Source organism: Typopeltis vanoorti, chromosome 11 (assembly GCF_054136105.1).
Source record: "Typopeltis vanoorti isolate ZY-2024b chromosome 11, IOZ_Tvanoo_1.0, whole genome shotgun sequence".
In the NCBI taxonomy this organism is placed as follows: Eukaryota; Metazoa; Arthropoda; class Arachnida; order Uropygi; family Thelyphonidae; genus Typopeltis; species Typopeltis vanoorti.
The window spans coordinates 134,946,670-134,974,504 of NC_143559.1; the positions used below are offsets into that span (position 1 = coordinate 134,946,670).

The window sequence follows — 27,835 nt, forward strand, 5'->3', positions numbered from 1 at the left end:
GGTAAATGGCGTTGATGTAGAATGTAGACTCGACACGTGCTCGTCTATTAACGTGCATTGCAGTCGAACGGCATATCTCCTAGCTTATGTACGTGTACTGAAGGGTGTCGAAGTTTAGTAATGTTTTCTGCGCCATGCCGTAGAAAAAGGTGAAAGATGAGAATGCATTAATTGTCGTACAAAATCTCTCTCTCTCTCTGTCTCTCTGCGTATGTGTGTGTGCGCGTGTGTGTGTGTGTGTGTGTTCTTCATATACATATCCGTTATCTGTTAAGTTAATCTATTGACTTAAAGACTGAACAGTGTTGAAGAGAAATTTGGAAAAGGAAGTTATAACGTTGTATCAAAACTGTGAGAGGAACCACACGACATGATTAAATTACGGAAGAACGCTCTCTATGTCGTTCGGACGCCTTGACTGGCGCTGAACCTTTTTGTGACATTTCTTCTCCAAGGACATACAAAACTTCCTCATATACGATTAGAGAATTTCACAACCGTAAAAGGTTATCACGAAGAAACAGATACACGTGACGAGAATAATTAATCTCAAAAATGTTCTTAACATAAGAAAAGGCATTTACAAAGGAAAAACGAAAATCTTGAAGTTTAGGTAGGAGATCTTGAAGTGTTTATGCAGTCTGTATTACTAGCGAAGATGAGCTGCAATTGTTAGCGAAGGGAAACCGAAGTGTGAAATTATATTCGTAAATCCATCCCGCCTTGCAAAAAGTGCCGTTCATGTTGTTGACGTTATAAGCTAAAAAGTATGACAAAAGTTACATAATAATAAAACTTGGCTCCTTTGCATATTTCACGTTAGGTCTTCAGTTCTTGCTGTGTATGTGGATGGAAAGAATTATTGTGACACACACGTGACAAGCGTGTTTGCCTCTCAAATTATAATTTTTCTGATTATGTATGAAATGATCGCTTAGCCTTCGTGCGCTCGCATCGATTTCCGAGTATTTCAAATCCCTATTCCCCGTATCGAATCTATCACACGGATACTATAACCTTCCATTTTATTTTTCAAGTTGTCAAAGACACTTTCACTGCATCAAACGAAGCAAAAAAAGCTAAATTGAACACTTTTTTCTTATATTGAATTACATAACCGCCATTTTTCATGACAGCTTCATGTCTTCTCATATATCCCCACCAATATTATCCATGCCGTGCATTTCTCTCTCTCTCATTGGATCATTTACAGTCCGATGCGTGCTGCAGTCATGAAAACATTCTAGTAATGAAGGGGCAGGGATGTACTGAGGCGTATTAGTAAAGCCAGAGATTACAAGACATCGAAAGAAGAAAATCTCAACGATGAAGTTCTTGCTCGTGGTGGTGTTAAGCTTGAGTGTCCAGTATGTGTCTAGTAAGTACAAACTTTTAATATTTATGGAAGCGATTGCTCTTCTTGACCAACGTTTCTCATCAGCTTATTATTAACATGTCAGAGATGTAAACGAAAACCAAAATAAAGTTTTTGTTAAGTTCGTACGATTTGTTTTCACAGTTTTGTTTTCTTTTGTTTTGTTTTGTTTCCACTTAGAGACTTCGCACATTTCACTTTTCTGGCAGGAAACATCAAAAATAAAAATTTACTTGCAATATTGGAATAACAACTCAGCGATGCTCATTTGAGTTACTGGCCGTAGTTTTGTTGGATTTCAAATTTCTTTCCATACTCTGCACGAAAGAAGGTTAATCTCATGAAAATTAACTACTTCACACATCTCCGCAGCCTGTAGTGAGGTTACGAATAATTAAAAATAACGTCAAGACAACTGAAATGATGAGTAGGATGTCCTTTAACTGCCTTTATTATCAGCTGGTTTGCTGTTTCGCCGAGTGATTATCTGTTCTCCAAACCAACAGGCTGCAATTTTAAATTCCCCCCCCCCCTCATGTGATGCTTACATTCGTGTTAAGGAGGGAGGTGAATTTAATCTTCCTTTGAGAAACTTCGCACCACTTATCCGAAATCTTTAAGTAATTGAAAAAAAAAAATCCAAGTTTGTTCTGTAGAGCAGGGTTTCAGGATTACGTAAAAATAAATACAAATAGAAAACAATATAAAATTAATTTTAAAACAATCCTTACTCTGCGCACAGTTATAAAGTGTACTGCAAATTTACGAATCTTTGATGCATGGTCGTTTCTCTCTCTCTCTCTAAAGTAATATGTCGTTTTTATAAATATGCTCAATTCTCCTGCACGGTATACTAACTCTTAAGTATGAATTACTTTTTTATTTATTTAAATTATTTTAATCAATAGTTTTCACTCATTCCAACTTTATCATCCATACATACTAAACTGAAATCAAGGGCTAAGAATAAACAAAAAGATAGAATCATAATTCATTCAAATCCTTTACATGAAGCTCTTAAAAAGAAGTCGGAAAGAAATTAAAGAGTCTGGAGATGACAGGAAGAGAATTAGAAGAACTGTGGGAAGAAACAAAATATAAAGTCGTAGCAGCAGCAAAGAAAACTCTACGTTAAGCAACAAGAAAGAAAGATGGAAAAAAGAAGAAAATGAAACTTCAGAGAAACAAAGAAAGGGTTAACAACTGAGTGCAGATTTCTAGAGACAGGCTACGAAAGATAAGGAAAGACATCTAAACAAAACGTGCAAGGAAATTGGGTAGAACAAGAGATCCGTTTAGAAAAGTAAATGATGTTACAGGGAAGTTTATCCCTAGATTAGGAGTTGTGAAATGTAGTTCGGAAAAATGTCTGATGGAAGAATAAGCAGCAAAAAAAAAGATGGAAAGAGTATGTAGAGGATTTGTACAAGAAAGATAATAATTTTGAAGGAGAATTTAAAAGGGGAAAATTTGTTTAGGAACCCATGATAATGAAAAGTGAAGAGATATCAGTATCCACTGCTGACAAGCTCCTGGAGCTGAGTGGGGTATCACTGTCAGTGGAATTATTGAGAGCAGCTGGGAATGAAGTATGAAGTAGTCAATATATTAAGTGAAATCTGTCAATTCCAATTAAAAAAAAAATCAAATACCACAGATTGTGAGAATTATAGAACCATCCCTTTGATTTCACTTGTAAGTGATCCAACAAAGACTGGAGCAATGTGTGAATACAGAAATGCCACAAGAACAGATAGGCTTTATGAAAAGTAGAGACCAAATTAGCGAACATGAGATGGATTATGGAAAGAACCAGAGAATTTCAGAAGGAAGTATTCATCTGTTTTATTGATTATAAGAAAACTTTTGATTGTTTGGATTACAACAGACTGTGGAGTGTAATGGCAAGGATCATTGTAATTGTAGTGATGATTGAGAATACCTCAGCATTCTAATTCTGTTGATACGAGAGCTTAATGACAACCAAGAAGCTTCAGTAAAAACAGTCTTCGGAGAACCGGATTGTGTTCGAGTCATAAAAGGGATGCGACAGGGTTGTGTACTGTCGCCCTAATTTTTTAAAATATTTATATTAATACGTTATAAGAATGGCTGCTTTAGACAAAGACCCAACTGGAAGTAAGATTGACGGCAAAAAATGAATATCTAGGATATGCAGATGATATAACCCTAATAGCGGAAACTAAGGAAGATCTAAAGCCGTTGATTGCATTGGTTAAGACGGAAAGTAACAAAGCCAGGCTTAATTTAAACATCAGCAAAACAAAAGTGATGGCTTCTGGCAATTTAAATAAATTTATAATAGTGGGAGATAAAATATAAATAGTTGAAAGTTATGATTTACTGGGGTACAGAATAAATATGATAAATGTGAATATGAAATTGAAAGAAGGATAGTCAAGGGGAAAAAAGAGGATGTTAAACCTGACAAAAAAAGTTATGAAAGATAGAGGTATGATTAAGGTAATGAAAGTTAGAACTGTCAAAGCAAATGGTATTTCCAGTAGGGATGTATGGAAGCTGGATTATTAAGAAGAAAAACAGAAAGTGAATCGATTCATTTGAACTATTGGTGTGGAGGAGACTCTTAAGAATCTCACGGACTGCAAGAATGACCAATAAGTAGGTTTAAGAGAATATGAAGACAGAATGCTCCTTGGAAGCGATGATATCCAGACAGAAGTTGAGGTACTTTGGACATATTATGCGAGCTGATGAATCATTGGAAAAGGCAGTTATGTTGAAGAAGATTGGGGCACGAGAAGGAGAGGAAGGCCACAAAAGAGTTGGACGGACAACAGAAAATAACTTACCAACTTGAACTAAAGAAAGAACAAGAGGCCGAATGCGATGAAGTGTTCACAAGATCACCAAGAGCGAAAACGAAAGGATGACACATAACAACAACATGCATCGTCAAAACTTGCATTGAGGCTTATTATCAATAAAATCATTGTTTTATTCTATCTATCTCTGAGTATGTTCAGATATATTCTTATTACACTATAATAAACATGATGATAAGTAGGTGTGTGTGACACACACACACACGCACGCATGCACACACACACACGCACGCACACACACACACACACACACACACACACACACACACACACACACACACACACACACACACACACACACACACACACACACACACACACACACACACACACACACACAATGATACTTAGTGATGTGCTGATGCTTCACTTCCTAAATATCTTTTCCCCAACATGCAAATAAAGTTTACCCGTGAAGTATCTTCACAACTAAGCTACTTGTATATCGGATGACAAATGTGACTGAGAAAAATTGTTATAATTAAAAATTGGTAGGTGGGTGGATGCTTTTAGGCAGGGCACAGCGGGTGGATTTAGGTCAGTCTCCAAGGGCCAGAGGAGTTCGGTACTTGTTGGCCGCGTTTTTAGTATTTGTTTTTCGGTGAAAAACAAGCTACTTGTATATCGGATGACGAATGTGACCGAGAAAAATTGTTTAGGGAACCTATTGCTCATTTTTAGAGAAATATCCGTTCCTCTTAGTAAAAACGTTTGGTATGACTATACGGCGATAGCCTGCTTTCCGATTCTCCTACGCAAACGAAATCGCATCACGTGTTGGTTCGTACGATTCAAACGTCACCGGTATTACCTCATTATGGCGACCTGCAGTTCGCCTAGCGGTAGATTGGAAACCATCATGTGCCACCACACGAAAGAAGAGAAACTTCTATGCGAATAATTTCTTTTATAAAATTTAGAGGAGTATTTGGCTGGTTATTTGTTACATGCTTTTCTTAAGTGGAGTTTCTTTAAGTCACTTGGTTATAGTATTGTGTTTATTGTGCCCTTCTTTGTGGTGGTTGTTTTGCTGCTTTGTGTTCGCGCTATGTGAAGAATGAAGCTCATTTTTTATGATGAATGTGGCATGAGGAGGGCATGTGTGTGTGTTGGGGTTTTGTTGGGAAAGTGTTATGTTGGCGTTTGTGTGTTTTATGAGGGGACGGGAGGGTGGTTGGTTTTTAAGGGTAGGTGTGTCTTTTGGAGGTGGCAAGCAGTTTCTTTTTTTATTTAGGTGGCAGGTATTTTCTTTAGGTGGGGCACAGCGAGAGTGAGTGTTTCTTTGCTGGCGGGGATGTTTTTCGAGGTCGGTTTGAGCTGGCGAAGGTGGGTGAGTTTTTCATCATCATCATCGTCATACGTATCAAGGATTTAGGCCTAGTATGGCCTGTTCCGGCCTTAGAAGTCATCGTTGAATCGTTTAAGAGGACGTCCTGATTTTCTTTTCCCTAATGGCTTGTACTTCAAGGCTTGTTTTGGTAATCTTTCTGTTTTCATTCTTTGAACGTGTTCCATCCATTTATGTTTATATTTTTTAATTTTTTCTATTACTGGTTCTTGGTTCAATTCTTTCATAATATCTTCGTTTCTTTTGTGATCAAATAGGGTATACTTTGCAGTTTTTCTCATAAACTTCATTTCTGCTGTTGTTAATCTTTGTTTGTCTTTTTGTTTTATTGTCCAGATTTCGCTTCCATACATTAAGACCGGTAAGGCTAATGTATTGTATACTTTTAGCCTGGTTTGTTTTTGAACTAGGTTTGGTTTAAATATAGAGTTAATTACTCCTGTTATTTTTAAATATTTTGCAATTTTTATGTTTATATCTTTTTCATTTTCATAAGTGATCATACATCCTAGAAAGTTAAATGAATTCACCTGTTCTAAGATCTTGTTATCTAATACTATTTTAGTTCTTGCTGGATCCTTTAAAGGCCATAGTTTTTGATTTTTCCGTTGATATTATCATACCATAATCTTTGGATATCTCATTTAGATTTAAAATAGCTTTCTGTAAGTTATCTTCAGAATTTGTAATTATTATTTGGTCTCTGCAAAGAGGAGAGTGTTTTAGTTAACTGTAGGTGAAAGTTTAATTCCTTGATGTAAATGTTTACTCCATTTTATTATTATTTCATTTAAGTAGATATTAAAAAGAGTTGCTGAGAGGGGACATCCCTGTCGGACCCTTTGGTTTATCTCTCTTGTATATGATAGCTCATGATTTAATCTTATTTGTATTTGATTATTTTCATATATACTTGTGACAGCTTTTAGGATATTATTTGGTATTTGTCTTTCTTTTAATATATTAAATAATATGTTTCTTTTAACTTTGTCAAATGCTTTTTCAAAGTCAATAAATGCAATATGTGTTTCTAAATTATATTCTCTTCTTTTCTCTATTGTTAATTTTAGGCAGAAGGCTGGGTCTATACATGATCGTCCTTTTCTAAATCCATTTTGTACCTCTAGAATAAAGTTTTCGGAATATATCATTAGTTTGTTATTTAAGATTCTGCTGTATATTTTGTAACATGAATTTAGTATACTGATACCTCTATAGTTTTTAGGGTCATCTCTATTACCTTTCTTAAAGATAGGAATCACAATTGCGTTTTTCCATTCTATTTGGGGGATACTAGTTGAGTAAATTTTATTTAAAAATAATAAGAGTCTTCCTTTGAATCTTGTTCCTGCGTATTTATATAGTTCTGAACCTAGCTTATCTTCTCCAGGTGATTTTCCGTTTCTTGTTTCTTTCAGACTGATTTCTAATTCTTCTTCAGTTATTTCTTTTTCATTTTCGTTAATTGTTTGCCAGTTGTCTTTTTTAAAATATTTGTCTGTCCACAGTTCTGTAGTAATTTAGAAATTCTTCTAATTTCAATTCAGTGTTTCATTTTATGTTTTCTGTGGTATCTGCATTTAGGTGTTTCAAAATCTTATATACATTGGGTCTTATTTTATATAAATCATGTTCTAAATTAGAAACAAATTTATTCCATGATTCTCTATGTCTTTTTCTGACTTCTCTTTTAGCTATGGCTCTTATTCTTTTATATTCTATTTCATTTTATAATCTTTTACTGCTTAACCATTTGTGATAGGCTTCTTTTTTCTTTTTTATTATTTCTTTGATTGTATCATCCCAGATCTTCAGTTTTTTTCTTTTATTGAATTTTTTGGTCTTTCCTAAGTTTTCATTTGCTGCTGCATTTAGTATCGTTTTTATATTAAGCCATTCTATTTCTATTTCTTCATTTTGTTTTATTTTATCTAGATACTGGTTAATTCTTTGTTCATATAGCCATTGTACATTTGTGTCATTCAATAGTCTAGTTTTATAAACACATGTTTCAATTTTTCTTTCTGTTCTTGTTACTTGTAGCCATTTAGGTGGTAATCTTAATTTTATTTTAACAAGGAAGTGGTCACTGCTTATTTCATATCCTCTGTGAACTCTAACATCTAGTGAAAATTTTGATGTCTTTTCATTTAATATGAAGTAATCTAATATTGATTTCCATCCTCTTGCTGCCCAAGTATATTTATGTATGTCTTTATGTTTATAGAAGGAATTCATTATTTTTAGGTTATTATAAACTACAAAGTCAATCAATTTTTTACCATTTCTGTTTAGAGTGTGTTCTCCATGTATTCCTATATTATTATTAATTTTCGTGTTTCCAATTCTTGCATTTAAGTCTCCTGCTAAAATTATGTAATCATTTTTATTTATTTTGTTATATATGTTTTGTAGCTGATTATAAAAATCAATATTATCCTGTTCTCTTCCTTCTTCTGGGGCATATAAACCAATTATTGTTAAATAGCCTCTATCTATTTTTATTCTAGCTTCTATTATTCTTTCATTCCATAATTTATAATCTTTTAACTGTTTTGAAAGGGAGTTATGAATCCAAATCATGACTCCTGTTTGTGCTCTTTGGTCTCTGTCGACTCCACTGTATATCACATTAAAAGTTTCAGTTCTCATAGTTCCTTTTAATTTCTTTTTTGTTTCAGTGATTACTGCTATTTTAAAATTTCTTTTATTTAATAACTGGTCTAATTCTATTTCTTTATATGCTATTCCTCTTACATTCCAGTTTGCTATGTGTATTATATTTTGTCGTTTCCATTTTCGTTTTCCCTTTTCCATTCCAGGGTCGTTTCCCATAGATTCAATCCGATTATCTTTTTCTGTCAGCTTACAAGTATGGTTATGTTCTCCATGTCAGGAGACTAGCCTGACGATGGAATAGTTCAGTGGTAGGGCTGCTACCTTAAGGCTTCTGAACTCGCCTTCTTCCGAATTTAAACCCATAGGAGGAATAGGGTATATTGAAGGGGAAAGGGTAGATTATAGAAGAAATATAGTAAGGTTTATAGAGAGGACATAGTTGTAAGGCCAGAAATGAAAAGACCCCATGGCCCTCGAGTACTCTAATAGCACAAGGGTCATAAAGTAAGAAGAGTTGGCTGATAAGGCCTTACAGGAAAGATTAAAGTAAGTGGGTCTTCCTCAAAGTAGAAGAAGGAGAGGATAGATCCAGCTAGGGGTCCATGGGAGTGCCGCTTCCCTTACAATCAAGATGATTGCCCCTTATGGCCCTGTTGGTCCACGAGTCCTTATTCAGTATATTCGGACCACCCCACCATATATATATATATATACACACACGCACGCGCATGTACACACACACACATGGTGGGCTCCCCTATTCGCCACCCAGGGGACGCGCTCTCTAGGGGTTACAGGGTCCCCTGAGAGGGTGGGTTTTTTATGGGTTTTATGGGTGGAAAACCGCTGGTGGAGGTATTTTTGAAATACTATCAATGGGGTATTTTTTCAGGTTGAAATGGATATAGGAGGACAGCTTGGTGGCGCTGTGGTTGCTCAGTGATACAATTTCCACAAGTTTTGGGCTCAAGTGGTAGGTGGGTGGATGCTTTTAGACAGGGCACAGCGGGTGGATGTAGGTCTGTCTCCAAGGGCCAGAGGTGTTCGGTTCTTGTTGGCCGCGTTTTTAGTATTTGTTTTTTGGTGTTTTTTTTTCAGTGGTCAGGTTATTTTTTGAGGGCGGCTCTCGAAAAATAACCTGATCAATTGAAGTCATTAAAACGAAGAAATCAACACTTCAACATTCACCAAAAAACATGAAACAACAACAACAACAACAACAACAACAACAGAAATGCGGCCAACTACAAATTTGGTGTTTGGGTTCATTTGAGTAAGTTGTGTTTTCTTTCGTTGGTTTAGTTTTGTAGTTGTGAAACTAGTATTAATTTTAGTGGACTAACATCTGTATAAGCCGAAAATGCTTCTGCTCAGCTTTATACCCTTCATACTACATTAACTTAGTATTCAATTTAATTTGGAAGAAATAACAGCTGACATTTCCACATCAAGGGAAATCCGAGGGAATTGAACATTTTAATAAATTATATGTTAAGTTTCATTACTGGATGTGAATAAATACTGCCAGTGATATCTTCATCAATAACTGTATTTAAGATAACGGCCCTCACTAGGAATCCATCATCGTGTTCTCATTTCCTTGCCAAGACGAACTCTTTTCTCCACTCAGCAGCAATCTACACAGCTTCTCACTGCCACTCAAGTTGAGATGCAAGACATTTTTAACATCTCTCTTACCCTCAGTTTTATGCTGTAGAACAACAAACAGTTTATATACAAAATTATTCTATTTTGGTTTCTAAATTTTATTATTGGTCATAAGTTTTCATGGCTACCAAAGCCACCGATACTGAGGAAATAAATAAACGAATGTTGCTTCTAAATATTCCTCCATTACAGAACAAATTTCCAAAGGTAATATCGATCCTGAACCACGGATAATATCTAATAATGCTGGCTGAAAAACGTACATCAGTACAGATGTGTATTTAGAATAATGTTCTTAGTTTATTGAATTTGAAATTGAAAAGTACCAGTCGTTCCTTTTGGACTGACTTTTGTACAGTCGTGAAGAAGGTTGTCCTAGAGTAGGTTAGTGTTAGGTTACTAATGATTGTTCTACGGAACGACAAAGTTGCTGTATTATGATTCCTAAGGAAGAACTCAACATGACTGGTGCATACTTCGTGATGTGTGTATTGATATAAACTGCAATTTTTATTTATTTTTTTATTATTTCCTTTTATGGTATTTGTGCGGGTGGCTGTGCATATATCTTATTTTTATTAATTTTTACAGTGACTAGTCCACAGGAAATATCAGAGTGGTTGCTCAAACAACGACATCTGATCCGTGGATGGGGGAAAAATACACCAAGGATTATCGTCGCACTCTACCTAGAAAACAAAGAACACTTCGTCAGTAATAATATCGAAACATTAGGACATCTTGTGGAAGAGAACATTCTGGTGGACTTAGCAAAGTAAGAAGTCAACTCAGTTGCTTGTATTATATTTATCCAAGAATTGTAATTTCTGTAAAGTGTAAAACTGAGAATTTATTGAAATCGCGTTACCAAAAATTGGATAACTGCATTATGACAGTGCGGTACTGTATAGATCAACGTGGGGCGTACTCCCCACAGGGGGGCAATTTGAATATTTTGGGGGCAATTAGAAACTGATGTTGCATTCGTCACCTCATCACTGATATACTCAAAACACTCACCATTGTCGGCAAGGAGGGCCATCAAAATCTTCGAGGCGTTGAGGTGGGGCATGAAATTTTCCAAATTTTCCAAAAAAAGTTGGGAAATACTGGTAGAGAGACATTTTCTGTGGTTTATTCAAATAAAAAGTGGACGGCATCTATATCTTGTATATGATCGAGTAGAGCACAGGGAAGTAGGTGTATGAAGATAGGTGGGATACTCCGGAACACTAAAGTTATTCATAACATAGTTATGCAATTATTTGGATGTGGGATAAATTCAAGTTAGACCACTGCCGCGGAATTTATCGAACTTTAACGTACAGTAATTGGTTTCTGATGACGGAAATCATGGAAAGATAAACTCAATCTGATATTTAAATGGTTTGGAAGACAGAGTGAACTGAGGACTGTTTGGGAAACAATAGTGCATCCTCAATGCGCTAAATTCTGCAACATGTGACCAGTATTAAGAGCAAGTTGAAACGTAGTCGGTCTGAGCTACCGCTCTCAAAACAAAGCCAGTGATCGTTGACTATAAGTACCCTCGATTATTTGAGTCGTAGTGCAGATCCTGAGTGTGTATCAATGGAACAATAGCAAACTATATTTTTGTGAAAACTATTCGCAAAATTAGTGACAAGTTAACCAGCTGTGACACCAGAGCGTAAAATCATCTGGTACAATAATAACCACTTTCGCCTTACGATTGGCACCGATTCAAGCCTGCAATGAAAGTCAAGATATAAAGGTCTTTGGAGGAATGAGAAATAGAAATCAGAAATGCAAAGGAGAAAGGTTTTGTTTTCGGCATATTCAGCATCCATTACAGTATGTTCTGGCGCATGTCTCAACAGGTGTCGAATTTAACTGCTTATATTTTACAATAAATGTTTATATTTTACTTCCAACTTATTTACCGTTCAACCGAATGATCGTATAAATGCCACCAGCGGAAACGTTTAAAGGTCTTCAGAAGGCTCTGAAAGTACAGTATCATATGCCACTTAAGCTATCGACTCCCTTGTAATATGCACTAATAAATTTAGCTGCATTTCAAAGCATATCGTTTAATATATAGGGATAGATATTTCTGATAAAGCTCTGTAAAATTTCATACATTAACATATGAATATTCATAGCTCAGTTGGCTTCGACGGAGACTTCGAATGCCCGTCTTTTTCATCTTTGAAAAGCCCTGAGGGCGCGAAGGTCCTTTATCAGGGATTTTCAAAGATGAGTTAGCCGGGATCATACGGAACTGGAGGTATTCTCCTGGAAACTTGAATTTTTCATCCTCATCATAAACAAACAGTCCCGTGAACACATATCTGCACGCATAGAATAATATTTGACAAGGAAAAGGGAAACCATCTTGTTCTATAATAATTCCCTAGTAATGTAGCACTACACACACACACACACACACCGACCCACCCACACACACACACACAAAGTAGAAATTTAATTACAAAAAATAGAAGAAATTTGTGACTTGGTTTTCTATTGTTTTCAGAAGGGACGAAGATCCCCTGACTTCTGTGAGGTTGTCTCATCACATTCGAGCCCTGTTGGCCACTTGCCGTGATCCTCATCGTTTCCATGGATTCGACTTGGTGAAGGATCTGAAGAATTCTTCCGGGAGTGAAACCACTTTCTTCACAGCCCCGATGATAACCCTTACCCTTTGTATTGCAGGAGAAAAACCAAGCCCCAAACAAATGGACTTGCTTCTGAAAATACTAAATTCCGAAAACAAGGACTCTTTAATAGGTGACTATCACTACTTTAATCAGTTTTTAATGTATTTTTAACGCGGTGAACATTTATGTTAACGAGAATCAAGTGAACCATGAAAAACATCGTATGCGCGTCAAAGTACCGAAATAACTCTTGAAATTTATGGCATATAAAAATAAATTTCTACTTTTTTGAATATGTTTACTATTTGTGTTCTAAGAATAAATGAAAAGGTGTTTAAGTGTCCGAAATGCAAATGTCAGAAATGAAAAAAAAGAAAAAAGAAATGCAAGTCAAATCCACAAAGATGCAGTTTTTCCCTAGAATCAATAAATAGAAAGGGAGAGAGAGAGAGAGAGAGAGAGAATATAAGTAGCAAATATTTAAGAGGACAAGGTCATGAAGATCATTGGAAGAATTATAGGAAACAGGAAACTGTAATGAGGAAAGAAAACGAAACAAAAGTAATGAATTATTGGAAACAATTCGACATATAAAAAAAGATGGAGTGCTGGTAAAATGTGGCGGACTGTAAGTTAGGTTGTTCTGAATTATAGCTGAAGTAATAGCTAAGCGTTTCTTCTGTTTTTGGTATTATTCATATAATGTGATTGGTAGGATAGATTTAAGTGTTGTTTGAGGCAAAATCAGTAGAAGGCGCTTTGCTCTTCACAAACTTAGGATTTACAGGTTATTATTATTATTATTATTCCTGATACCTCCAAGGAGTCCGAAGACTCATCGCGGGAGGACACCTACAACTGTCTCAACTACTCAACCTCTACTACGAATCATCTCCATCAACGCCATCTACTGGCCACCTCCACCACCACCACCACAACTAGTATATTTTGTCTTCAATTGCGTGTGTTCTGAAGGGCCGATTTGTCTGTATGCGGGATGAAACACCAGAGTTTCTGGGGGAAAAAACCTTGCTACCTCCATATGAGATCGGCTAAGTCATCTTCGATTGAAATCGTCTAGATAAAGATTCCTCCCGTCGCTACGAGAATCGAACTTAGGCCTATGCCAATCGAAGGGCGCAATATACCGTTGTTCTTCCAATTGCGGTACGGAGGCTATCAACTGAAATAAAATAAAATAAATAAATAAATGCATAAACCGAACTGAACATCCCCACATATGTTTAGGGTAGTGTCATAATTATAACTGTTTCTTTCAGACTTGAAGCTGCTGGCGTTGTTGTCTTTGGCTTGCACCGCAGACAGGAAAATTATCACTAACAAGATACCGAGTGAGCCTTCATTAGCATTATGGTCAAAATTTCCTCGGGATCATACCAAGGAGGAGAGCCCAGAAGACATAATACTTCGAGCCCTTCCTTATGTTAGGGGATTACAAGAGATTGACGGAGGATTCAGGAATGTGTACACCACAGCAGTGGCAATGCAGGTGAGTTTCTGTATTGAAGGTAGATAGTTTCTGTATTAATTGGAGTTCGCTGGGAAACATTATAATGCTGAAACACGCGAAAAGCTAAAATCTTGGGATTGTCGAAAACAATAGCAAAATCACTCGGGGAAGATCATTAAGGTTAACTTTGATACACTCTTGCTATTTCATAGATCCATTTCCGATGTAAGCAATGCATCGAGTAACATAAATCGGACTCGATCGGTTAACTAGCTTGTATTTCATTTCAGCTGTTTTGTCATCGATAAGTTTGATATTCAGTATTGTTCAAGCCGAAAAATATTAACTGAAGGGAAAGTAACTGAGGTTAGATCAGTTTTAAATTAATTAATTTAATTATTTAAAAGAATAACACGAAATTCTTTTACATCATATAGTATGAGTCAGAGGCATAAACAGTAATAATTAAAAAGCCATTTATTAGAAGGTGATTTTTTATATCTCGAGTCCAATATAAATTAACTTTTGCACTTTCAGGATTGTATCATGGATCGTGTAGTAGGATAAATCTGACTTTGCGGGAGAAACCCTCCTGCAATCTGCATGTAAGTGCAACGGACTCGCCTTTTACTGAAAAATCTCTATAAGGAATCTTCGAATCTCAGACGGGGTTTGAACCAACGTCTTTTTTATCCTTTACAGAAGTGCTTATCGGCGAGACAACAACTGCGTGTGGATATTCGAACATGCAGCGATTAATATGAGCAATACCTGCATCAATTTGATCCACTCTTAGAGTTGTGAAGAATACCTCGTGGCTGGGAATAGGAGAATAAATATATAAATTATTTATGTGTAGTTGTATATGACGTTATAAAAGTATGTGTGTGTGTGTGTGTGTGTGTGTGTGTGTGTGTGTGTGTGTGTGTGTGTGTGTGTGTGTGTGTGTGTGTGTGTGTGTGTGTGTGTGTGTGTGTGTGTGTGTGTGTGGAGATTATAGAAGAGAAAAGTGATCAGCAAGTTCACAAGTACTACAGAGCTCAGACAAGAAAGGTAACCAACATAATAAGGAAGGCAAAATCAAATTATGAGAGGATCTTAGTCAAGCAGATAAAAGAAAATTGCAAAGAAATCTTTCGCTATGCAAGTAAAAGGAAGAAAGGCTTTCAAAAGGATAACATTAGTGGGTTCTGATAGCACCAGCGAGGACAGAGGCAAATGCATTAGTGGAATTACTATGCTCTGTTTTCGAGTGCATCCCCTCCTTTCCAACAACCAACAGAACAACTTGGTGTAATTCATTAACTTACATATCTCCGAGAAATCGAACCCAACGCCCCTCATGAAAAGACCGCAACAATTTGCAGTAACAGTAGTGTTATAAAGTCTATCATCCAAATGAAAATATTTCTGTGTCTGATGTTGCAGGAACTTATATGAGAATTGAGGTTAACGAATCAGTACTTTGAATAATGCAGAATCTCAATGCAAATATCGTCTTGGGTTTGGATGGAATATCAGTTCGAGTACTGCGTGAATGTGCAAAGGAAATTGTTAACACTTCTTATTGGGCTCTTTAATTTAAGTCTGAGCTCTGGTAAGTTCCCAAGGGTGTGGAAGGAGGATAAAATAGTTTTTTTTTTTTTTTTGTCTCAAGGAAGCTCTAAGACAGGGGTAGAAAATCATTATCTTGGGAGTGATGGGAAAGGTCTTGGAAAAGTTGGTCAAAGACAGAATTCTGGAATGAGCGGATAAATGATACTTTATGGGGCAGCATAGCTTTGTACAAGACCGGTCTTGCATTAGAAACTTATTAACTCTTTATACTAGCATGCCAGCTGAGTTTGATAAGTGGAATGGTACGATGCTGCCTGGAGTTTGGTAAGGCCTTTGACAGAATACCTCAGAATACTGTTAAGCAAATTGGGACAAATAGGGATAGGTAGGAAACTAGTGATACTGATACGAGAGTGGCTGATGGACATATGTCAAAAAGTAGTGTATGCAGAAGCGGAATCCAGGAGAAAGCAAGTAACAAGTGATGTGTAGCAAGGCTATGTGTCATCATTGTTTAATTTGTACATAAATGATGTAGGAAATGATTTAAGGAAGACATTCAGTTGTTTACTGAGGATACAAAGTTGGGTAGCGTAGTCAATTATAGAGATGGAAGTCTGCAGGATGTTTAAATAGGCTGACAGTATAGGGTCCGCGCGGTTAGCGTAGTGGCTATGCCCTTCGCAACCATATGCCTGGGGAAGGAGTGTCCTAGGTTCGATTCCCGTCGATGACTTCAGGAGCTTAAGGATCTTTCTCAGCCATAGCCAAGTTAGCCAGTCTTGGGCGTGGACAGCATGGTTTTTTCCTCCAGTTTATCTGGGGTTTTTCATCCCGCAAACAGGCAAATCGGCCCCGTGAACACACGCGAATTACAGTCATGAACCTTAGGTTCGCCACTCCTCTTCTGCATCGCCCTTAGGGGATGCAGAAAAGGAGTGGCGAACCGGCTCCATTAATACACCAGTAACCCCTCATTAGGAGGGGACTCAACCCGTCCTAAGACGGACGAGAGGGATAGGACAGTATAGGAAATGATAATGGATATCATTTTAAAAGTGCAAAGTTACGCATTTGGGGAGTAAAAGATTAACGCTGTGTTGCACATTGATGGAACTGTATGTATGCCAGGAAACTGATGAAGCGAGAGACTTGACCTTGGTAGAGAGAGAGAGAGAGAGAGAGAGAGAGAGAGAGAGAAAGAGAGAGAGGGAGAAGTTCAGACGGCATATTGGTATTCATGGTAGCTCACAGGATCATTTGGTTATTGAAAAATTGAAGATTGCGCAAACATGCATAGACAAAGAGGTTATCATTCATCTTTGTAGGGCCTTGATACATCCACATCTGGATTACTTTGCTGGATTTCTGGAGGATGAGAAAGTGTTGGAGAAAAGATTCAGTCCTCTCCTCCATAATGATGATAGACTTTCTGTGTTGAAAAACTTGGTTGATATGCGGAAAAGAGAGACAAGAATTTTTCTCCCAACACAACTTTTCAGTTGGACAAATTCAACGCAAATTTTCGGTTGGAGAGAGTGGTGAACGAGTTGAATGCGTCGCCAGAGTCAGATATGAATGCTTGGTCAGTCAGAGAGTTCAAAGAGGGGCATAATAGATATTGAAAAGATAGTTTGGGTCTCCTGCGATGAATTTTCGAACTCGATGCATGAGCAAGAAAAATAATTTTTAATAATAACAATATTTTATTATTATATTACATATTCATATATTACATAGCAATACTCAAATTACTCAAATATTACATGAATATTATAACATTATTACATTATGTGTTCATATATTATTGGTACTAATACTATTATATTACATTCAATAATTCAATTATAGTATTAATATCATTAAGTTTGAAGTAATAATACTTCATTTTTGTTCATTTTAAATAAGATTTATAAAAGATTAAGAACTTTATTTAAATAATTAAGTGTGTGTGTGCACGTGTGTTTGTAACTCAAGTTTACGACAAAGTAAAGTAACGGAAATGATATATTTAAGAAAATGAGTTGGTGGTAATATTCGCAGTAAATGGATGATAAAGCGTTGTAATCCCACTGACTTCGAAGCTAGCTTTAGCTCTTCTGAAACTCGATTACCTTAACTGTTTTTTAGAGTTTGTTGCTGTGGTTACCCTGTTTTAAGTGACACAAATAGCAACTTTCCGTACTAAGTGTGTTGATACAATTCCCACAATTCGTCCTTTAATGTTCTGTAATAACTGTTTTAATATTTTAGATTGTATGAGAGCTCGTTGAGTGTTGTGTTATGAGATGCTCACTCACGACCGTTCCATACAAGATGTTATGATTTCTTGTTGTGTTTAGTCTTGTTGTGCGATATGTTTCTCTGTTATAGTGTCTTAGTAACAGTACGTAGTGTCGTAGGTGATTTTTGCTCAGGAGTTTGTGTTGTTTTGCCATTAATGGGTAGGTTAATTCCTGGTGTATGTTGAGTCTCCAAAGCACCGGCAAAAATGATTCTTCAGCGAAGTTTTTCTAAATTTGATAAATGTTTGCTATGTTTGCGTAGACAGTTTTACCGTACCTTAATAAACCTTGAGTTTATTATATTAAAGAATTTATTATATTATATCCTTGATTTTAATCGTTTTCCCAAGGAAGCAAAACAGTGTTGTGCTGCCTTGAAATATATTCACATCTGAGCTACTTGTATACAGAGGCTAATGCCTTCACATCATTTGACTTAAAATATATATCCCATAATGCAAAGCACACCCCCTTTCAGGCGTGTATAATGCAATGCATAATAGGAAGGGCCACTACCCAGACCGGTTTCGACCTTTCTTGAGATCTCATCAGTGGGAGCCAGATCCAGGAGAGATACCACGGTCGAAGTAATGCCGAAGTCATATACACCCCCATATACAAATAGACAAAAGGTGCGAAAGGGAGGGGTCTGTTTTCCTCAGCTCAGATGTGAATATATTTCATGCGCAAAACATGGTGTTTTGCTTCCTTGGGAGAAGGATTAAAACCAACTATATAATTTTTATTATATCTACATAACTATATAAAAAGGATTAAAACCAACTATATAAATCTTTAACAAATTACATGATATATATATATGAGTTTTTTTTTTTTTTTAGTTTGGTCGGCTCGCATATTTTGCTTCGAAGAGTTTTACAGGAATAGTGCTTAGTTTGTCATAAATGTCATAATATTCTATATGTTTAGTCTTTTTAAGGTGTTTTCAATGTATATAAACCGAGCCATTTAGCGCATGTTACGGGTATGGTTTCGGAACAGTGGCAGCTTCCATGGTTAATGCAATGGTATATGTGACTGGTAGTGGTGCAGGTTGCATAATTCTAGGATTCTTTATTATTAGTATTTGCGTTTTAGTGTTGTTTACTATAAATGAATTGTAGTAGAGGTAGGTGGTTATTGTGCTCTGGAGAGAGAGAGCAGTGCTTACGTCTGTGTGAACTGTTAGTAGTGCTGTGATGTCTGGGTATTGATATATTTGACTTTGTATGGTCAAGTTTTGAATGTCATTTATATATATGTTGAACAGTGTGGGCGATAATATTACCGTTGAAGGACTCCGTGCTGCATTTCTATTTTCTGGCTGTGTTATATGCCTATTTTTGTTACTTGCGTTCTGTCTGTGAGATAATTCCTAAACCAGGTATGTAATGTCCCTCTTGTTCCGACTGAGTATAGGTTGGTCAGCAGTAGTTCATGGTCAGGTGTATCAAAAGCTTTGTTTAGGTCAAGAAGTATGATGATGATAACAGATTTGTTTTTATCATGAGAGTATTTAGCTTGTTATGGCCTGTAGCAGTGCTTTTCGTTTTCTGGAATGTCTTGTTCACAAGTTTAAAAAGCACAGGATTTAGTTTTTCAAAATGTGTTACGAAGTCATCTATGACTCTGGCATTGTCAACTACTGGCAAAATTTTGCCGTTCGGTTTATTTGTGAGAGCATCTTTCACATGCAATTTGGATACGGAAGAAAAGCAAATCATTTGCTGTTGGCTTTGGGTTAACAGTTTTATGTTGGACCTAATGGGAAAAGTATCTTTTTTTTAATTATCTGATATTGTTTGTAAAGAGATACAGTAGTTAAATCATTCTGCGAATTCTTTCTGGTTCATCCTTTGACCAACGTTTATGGTGATAAAATGTTACAGGTGGTGGTTTTCCTTTTCGGATTCATTAAGTTCATTAAGTGCAGACCATAATTTGCTTCCTATTGGCACTGTATTCCTGGAATTTCTATAGTACTCGTACTGGTATCTTTTTGCTCAACTAATTTTAGGTATTAGTTTTTCTTGTGTTTTTGAATAATGTTTGTAGGTGAATGTTGTTGGGTGACTTTACTTCTTCCGTAGAATGTCTTTTAAAATTGCAATATAATGATTATCCCCCATTTATCGATGAAATATTTTGCGCGTGTCTCCTAGCTGCTTCGTTTGTTTTGTTGCATTTCTGTATATTTCTCTAAACGGGAGTTTGAGGCTGTCGTATAAAGTTAGCGGATCATTTATATTAAGTAGGCTGTTTCAGTTTGTGCTTTATAATGTTACCAGCGATGTTTTTTACTATGATAGTATATCGAGGTTTATCTGGTGGGGGTTTTACAGTATATGGGGGGGATGCAAAGGTGGTATATTGTGAAATAAAGTTGCGATAATAAAGTGGTCAGCGATTTTAGTGATGATTACTGATGCCTAATATAATATGCTCGTCAGGATTTATTTTAGCCATGTTAGTGTGAGAAATGGCCTAAACTTTGCTCTCTCTAGAATGTGGGGGATAGATTAAGTCTGCACTCGGAGATCGCTTAGATCGGATTCACATCAAATTACACGAATGCTGATATTTTCATCTTTTTGCATAAAGACCTGAGAATCTTGGTCCACAGAAACTTATAGTTTTATTTTTCCTGTTCTCTTCGCCTGGTAAAATAAGATTTTGTAATATGGGGCCCGGTGTTCTGTTATGTAGGTTGGAGTTGGGGGTTGCAGTTACTGAGGACTGGCGTTGTTCGCTTTGTATTGTTGTTGGCAGTTAGGATGTAATCTCTCAGGCTTTGATGAAACGAGCGATCACTAGTGGTGGTGGTGGTGGTGGTGGTCTCTTTTTATTTCCTTGTGGTCCTCGACTTACGGAGGCATATCAGTGGTTGTGACCGGTGCGCCGATCGATTGTTTTTGTTCTTTCCGCAAGACATTTGCCATTTGAGATTTGAGGTTTTCCCTTATTTTCTCAGGCTCTTCATTCTCACGCTTAAGAGTTTGCTGATTACTACTACTACTACTAATATATATTTTTTTCCTTTTTCAGTTCCTTTTTGCAGTTGGCAATTCGGAATTTGGATGGAGTAAGTCTTCAGCAAAATCGTATCTCTTACTCAACCGGAATTCAGATGGATATTATGAACAGCCTCATGCCATTTACTTCGTACTACCAGCCCTTTACGAATCCAGTTTGCTTGACCTCGCGGAGGTCGACTGTTCCAGGTTCGTCTCATATGCACGTAAGTTGCTGTGGTGTATGCGATAATCATCTCGCAATATGATTATGAGATAGAAGTGTTTTTTATTTATTTATTTCTGATTATTCTGATCCTCCTCCGAAGTAAATGAATGTCTTTCTTGCAGCTGATGAAAAGTTAGAAGATCTGCAGAAAAAAGGACCGAAGGCCCACGTGGAATACGTCATCAGAGTTGGGGAGAATGTGGACAGTGCTTACAGACAGGCACTTCTTGTTTCAACTGATACCTCATCAGTCTTTGAGTTAATGAAGACTGCTGCCGAAATGGATTTAACATTCAGGTACGAAATAATTTTTTTCTTTAGCAGTTTTCGCGGATTAAGCAAAAATTAAAACTGAGAAAAACGAATCCTTTCATCTACACAATGACTGAATTCAAATTCTTCGTTTACTTACGATAATACCAAAAAGTCCTGAATAAACAATTTAGACTTTAACTTTGCGCAGGCTTCCTCTCTTAAGCAGATCAAAGCCCTTTCATTCCATTCTAATTCGAACTATCAAAATAACTCTCTGAAGGCATTCCATAATTGGAAAAAAAAAATGAAGAACGTCATCAGTGGCTTGTGACTGACATTCAGTTTTTGTATGTGCTCATGTGGAAGCACTCATGACAGCCAGAAAATAACCAGAAACACAACGAAATTCAGATTCAAAATTATTCATATACAAAACACTTGCCTTATGTTCCAACAATAATCTACTCTTCCATTTTCTTAGGTAATGCCAACTTTAGATTCATATTTAAAAATAACGTTACTTGCCTTAATTGTCATATACGGTATGGCGCAAAAATAAAAAAATAAAAAATAAAAATAAATAAAAATAAAATAACAGCGCTGAACTTCAACATTCCCTTCAGTACACGCGGTATGAAATATGCTGTTCCACTGCATGTCCAATAATAGAAGAGCACGTGTAGAGTCTACGCCGTTACATTTAATTACTCGCAATGGTGTTGGCGTTGGAAGAAAACACGTTCATTGTTGAGCATCATTTTCCCAAGCAATAGTGTCATCATTGCCTTAATCGCGAGGTTATGATTAAGGCCATATCGGGCGTTTTCCGCCCAATGCAAAGGGCATTCTGGGAGACCGCGAACTGTTAACACAAATGAGAATAACGGGAATGTGCTGAAGCTAGTGTTACAGTCTCCGAAACGCAATCAACGCCGAACAGCAGTAAATTTTGGAATACCGAGGCGGTCACTACAGAGAATCCTTAAGGACCTTAAGGAGGTGGATACCTTTTCGTACGTCATTCTGTGTTTAACAGCAACGGATTACGGCGGGAATATTCTGCATGCGTGCGGGCCAATGTCTATGAAGATCTGTCATTCTCCCATAATGTCTGGTTCTCGGACAAAGTGCATTTCCATCTAAGTAATGTAAACAGACGAACCTTCAGGTTTCTTGGTTTCTCCAGCCCTGAAATTTTCCAAGAGGAACCTCTGCATAGCGAGAGGGTCACCGCATGTTGTGCGGTTTCCGCCATGCCATAACTGGGTCCTACTTCGTTGACGAGGGCTGTGTAACCGTGACTTTGAATAGCGAACGCAGTAAGGAGAATGTGTTGCTTCCGTTCACCCAAGAATTGCATGAGATGAGTCGTGCAACAAACCTCCCATTTTGTGCACAGGTATTCCAACAGGACGGAGCAACCTGTCACACATCTCGTGGCTCTAGTGGCTATTTATCAGAACACTCCTCCTGGAGGCTTATTTCGAGGTTCACGGAATTCCCGTAGCCTTCACGTTCTCCTGATCTCGCATCACTCAATGCTTTCGTTTGGGGTATGTTGAAGGAACGGGTAGTCCATCATGAGGCGCCTTCAAACCTCGACGAACTAAACGATAAAATTACACGATATGTCCAGCAGATGTCCCAACCGTTGTTCTTCAAGATCACAGAGAACATTCGCATGCGCTACGAAACCTGTCTTGAAAGACAAGGTGCCCATTTCGAGCACGTAATCTGCAATTCTTAATGCTTTATTTGACCAAGATTCCACCGATAGTTGTTGACGTACATGTCGTGCGTAAACAAATATTTCTTTGTTTATAAGCCCACATATTCAAATCAGTTCTAACACGGCTTTAAATGACTTCTCTGCTCTGCTTTGCAATTTTTTATTGAAATGACTTTTAGCAAATGTATAATTTAGCTTAATAATAAATCGTATAGTATTTTAAGTAATTGATAGTTATCAGTGAATCAAGCAGGTGCATTCACTTCATTGGTTTCAGGTTCCAGTTCAGGGGAGGAGAAACCAATCCTTACATCTACTCCATTTCGGGAATTCAGAATGATCCAGAACACGGTGTTGGGTGGATTCTCTGCAGAAAACCCAAGGGATCATCTTCGGAAAATTGCAAGAAAGGTGAGTCCATAAAAAACATGTAATGCGTGCGTGCGTGCGTTAGTGAGTGAATGTAGTGCATGTGTTAAATGATAAACAGATATTAGAACACACAGTTGGGAAAATGCACGCGACTGCGGTAAACAAATAAATTGCGGTTTTTCGTGAATTGGACGTTCGAATGTGATTGTTCTTGTGAGAAATCAGTGCATCGGCGATGCATTAATTCGGCGGAAGAATCTTAAAACTTGTGGAAGAATTAATCCTGGATAGTTTTAAAATAGAAGTCGAGACGTGAGTTTTAATAATAAGAAATGACCATTCAATATTTTATGCTTATGAATGAAAATAGGCAGGAACATGGGAAATATTGGTTGCAATGTTAAAACTCTTTAGGCACAATTAGGCGCGAAAAGATTGAGCCAAACAGGAAATAAAAGATGGATGAAGTAACAATTCTTCTTGAATAAACTTTAATTTTTATAGCATTATATTAGGAAAAACGTTTCTAATTTGGAAATGGATGACGGAATAAATAAAGATGGTATGGAGAGGAGTCAGCGGAATTGAAATAAAGAGATGTGTTCGTCGAAACACTAAGTTAGCCGTACTCAAGCGGGGTTCAAGCCGATTTTATCTTACGGATGCGAGAGCTGTGTTAGAAAAACAATATTAAATGGAAGAGAAGACCGGAGACAACGGATGAGATATGAGAATTCTGGGAACATTAAGGGACTGAAGGAATTATATTAAAAATGAAGACATCAGAAGAGAACTTGACATCGTTAGCATTCAAAAATGTGTGAGCAGAGCGAATCTCATGCAGTATGGTCACTTAAACAAGAAGGGGAAGGAAAAGTTAGCAAAACAAGTGTTTGATGGAAGGGTGAAAGAAAAAAAAAGCCGCGATGAACACCAAGATCTAGGTGGATCGATGCAGTAAGAACCTTAAAAGATCTGAGAGTGCTTATGAATGACAGACTAAATCGGAGGCAAATGTGGAAGAGGAATTAGTAATAATGTAAACCGATCATGTGTTACTGTCATAGCATCTGCACACTTATTGAGGATGCATATACCAGGAAATTATTAATGATCATGATGAATACTAGCAAGCTAAATGAGTGAAAAATGAATACATTACTCAAATGGAGGTGCGTACGCATAGGAGAAGAGGTTTAAAAGCGAATGAACATAATAATGCGTGAGACTACTGTAATCTGTATATACACTTTAGTTTTCGCTAATTTATTTGTAACAAAAACTAACATGAACGAAGTGTGCGTGTGCTTTGCGATTAACTTTTAGCTAACTTCTTTTCATGGAGATAGAATTTACGTTTTCACTAACAAAATCCTTAGAAAGCCTTGTTAGTCGAGTGGAGAATGCAGCCGCTTTCTCACCAGCAGGCAGTGGGTTCGAGTCTCGCTCTGGATACAGTGTTTTGAATGAGCTTGTAGATGAAGCTCTTTGAGTTTATAAAGGCTCATCTTCATTAAAAAAAAAACACAGATTTCATTTGTTTTAAGTTATCCTTTTTTGATTTGTATATAACAGATTCACAAAACCGGACAAAACACGTGTGTATCAGGAGGGAATTGATATTGTAAAGATGCAAGATGAGGCCCGCAGAGTGGAATTTTCCCATTTCTCGTGAGAGGATGATGCAACGCAATGGAAAGCAAAACCAGATTCTTTATTGGAGATGGTGTAGAGATCATTGAGACATCACTGCACCATATACAGATAATATGACTTGATATTGGGCTTTTCCCGTGAAATGGAAACAAGCACTAAAGCCAAAAGCTTGTCGCTACTTGCTTCCACTAGAACCTCCAAACCCAACCGAACTTATCATTGATCTGGAGTTCCTTCTATGAAAGAAGAAGAAACTGAACGTCCCTTTCAACAATTATCGGATTCGCAGATAAGAAAGAAGTGTGGGATAAGCATTTACTAATAAAGATTAAAAGATGGTTTTATTTCATAAATGTTTTCCAAATCCAGTGAAGATCATCGTGATGATTCCCACCACAGTTGCTATTAGAGCTGAAAAAAACTCGAATGGCTTAGAATTTTGCTTATAACGTGAAAAACTCTTACAAGATTTTTGCAACTGCAGGTGAGTTCTGCGACTTAAAGATTTTTCCTCTGAAAATTCCCCCCCCGCCTTTCCATGAAATGAAAACTGTTCCGAGAATATTGATCCGGCCTCGTAGCCTGGGTTTTTTCGATCATGATTATGGTTACACCCAAACCAATTTCTATTCAGGAGATGTTTTAATATAAAACTAGTCTCCTTGTTCAACTTATTTATTTTTTAAATGCATTAGTAGATGCTTACTTCACTTGTTTTTCGGTCATAGTCTCTGAAATAGGTGTAATTAAAAGTGTTGACAATCTAACATCAGTTTATTTTTAAGCTGAATTTTCCATTCGGTTTAATATATTATCGTTTTTTCGCACACAGGGATTCAGGACGTAAAAATTGAAGATGGAGACCAAATCGTGATGTGGTACACAAGAATGATATGAAGCGACATGGTGTGAAGGGATGCCTCCGGGACAGCAAGAAATTTACATCGATGATATGCAGTCTTGTTTTATTGAGTGGCATAAAATACGAATTTCATTTTTCCTTTCAATAAACTATAGAACTGGTAGTGGTCAGCACATTTAATTACATCAAATAGTGAATAATGATATTTTGCCTGTTTACACACACACCAACAAAAGCAGAGAGAGAGAGAGAGAGAGAGAGAGAGGCATACGAGTGTACAATTATCCTATCAAGCGAGTTTACATCTAAGAGGTTGGCCATTGGACCATCTTGCTTTCTCTCTAGTTTAGTTTCAGTCAATCCTTTATGGTTTTTGAACCACGTTCGTCCCTGCGTTTCTTTAATTCTTCTCTTAAATCTTTTTAAGTCTTGCAATATGACAGAAAGACACATACTAGTCACTGAATTAGAAACTTTTATTCAATACCGTGTTGGATCTCCTCAGCAACTGACAGTATCAATCCTTTTCCATTCCGTGCGCGTAGTTCGGCGAGATATGGATCAGGAACAGCTGTCATTAAATGCTTTGGTCAATTGCTGCACACAAGAAGTTCTGTTTGCTTGTACAGTATAAGTCTTCTCAGAGGACGGCGATTTGCTCCTGACAGCTGTTTTACGACCACAGTTAAGCCTCTGAGACAAGCAATGTGAATTATTTTTCCACTGATTAAACACTTTGGATATCTTACCTTTTGAGAAACCAGTCAGCTCTGCTGTTTTCAAAATCGTGGCTGCAGCTAGACGGGTACCTACAATGAGCCCTTTATCGAACTCCGAAAGATCCTTTTTTTTTCACATTATGATGAACACTATTGGCGATTAGGTGCAGAATTCTTAAATAGTTGCCTAGAACACATGACCAAGTATTTTGAATATACGCTGTCTACGTACATCTACGTAAAGGTTTCTAATTTAGTGGTCCATGTGTGTGTGTGTTAAGAAAATTTCTGACAATTCAGTGTTGACTTTTATGCGTGCAGTTTGGTTGCAATATTATAGAATATCATTCTTATGTTATTCTTGCCTATTCTTTTCTTTATTAATGTTTTTATTAATTTCTTATGGTGAACACTATCTAATGCTTTATTATAATCTGCGGAACCAATGGTACACAGCATTCTGCATTACGAATTTTTTTTTTTTTCCCTAGTATAACTCGGATATGACTATTCTGTTTCTTTTTTTCATAAATCCATTTTTGAACATCCTTCATTTCATTTGCTGTTTTTGATTTTCCCCCATCGTAATAGTAGTTTTATTACGTGGTTTATTAGGCGCAATGATCTGCATTCTTTATTTGAAATGCTATAATCTTTTTTCAGCCTGTTTGCAAGAGAGAATTCTCCATGCGTGCTATGCTTGCTGCGCAAGCTCATTAATTGGGAAACAAGTAATATTTACTTGTTAATAAAGCATGCATTTATAATTTAGGCTTTTATTTTTGTAAACGGAAGACGTCTTAAGCTTACGCGGCAATATTTGAGCTTTGCATTATGTATCGAAGGCCGATGCTTGCTCGTCTAGTCAAAGCTGCCTTGGCTTGCTCGGTTGCAGGCGCTTCCAAGTCCTCGCTGCGGCACTGTGATTTCATGCGCGCGCATAACCATTTCCGCTCCCTTCACGTCGTCTTAAACACAGACCATACGCAGTCAAAGTAGCTCTAGCCAGTGAACTTCAGCAGCCTTTATAAGTGTGCGTGTTGCTTGGGAAAATTAAGTTACAACCAACTTTTTATGACGATGTTATTGACCAGGTCATAAAGAAGAACTGTAGGGTAGAATTTGTATTCAAGTAGCTAAATTGAAAAAGATAGAATATCATTTGTA

The 27,835-nt window shown here is 37.0% G+C and overlaps 1 protein-coding gene across 1 annotated transcript; it reads left to right on the plus strand.

Moving 5' to 3' along the window:
* The first annotated feature begins 1,258 nt into the window (after positions 1-1,258).
* LOC150102078 (uncharacterized protein CG3556-like) lies at positions 1,259-26,065 on the plus strand. The gene is made up of 8 exons (XM_090400890.1): positions 1,259-1,378; positions 10,469-10,652; positions 12,396-12,652; positions 13,803-14,032; positions 20,881-21,073; positions 21,198-21,372; positions 23,337-23,470; positions 25,920-26,065. Exons 1-8 carry the CDS (start codon positions 1,327-1,329, stop codon positions 25,982-25,984), a joined length of 1,290 nt encoding a protein of 429 aa, XP_090257016.1. The 5' UTR covers positions 1,259-1,326; the 3' UTR covers positions 25,985-26,065.
* The last annotated feature ends 1,770 nt before the right edge of the window (positions 26,066-27,835 follow it).

Coding starts and splice junctions, on each gene's coding strand:
- LOC150102078 (XM_090400890.1), top strand. CDS start 1,327: ATGAAGTTCTTGCTCGTGGTGGTGTTAAGCTTGAGTGTCCAGTATGTG. Junction 21,074..21,197: donor CAGGTTCGTCTCATATGCAC/GTAAGTTGCTGT, acceptor TCTTTCTTGCAG/CTGATGAAAAGTTAGAAGAT. Junction 21,373..23,336: donor GAAATGGATTTAACATTCAG/GTACGAAATAAT, acceptor CATTGGTTTCAG/GTTCCAGTTCAGGGGAGGAG.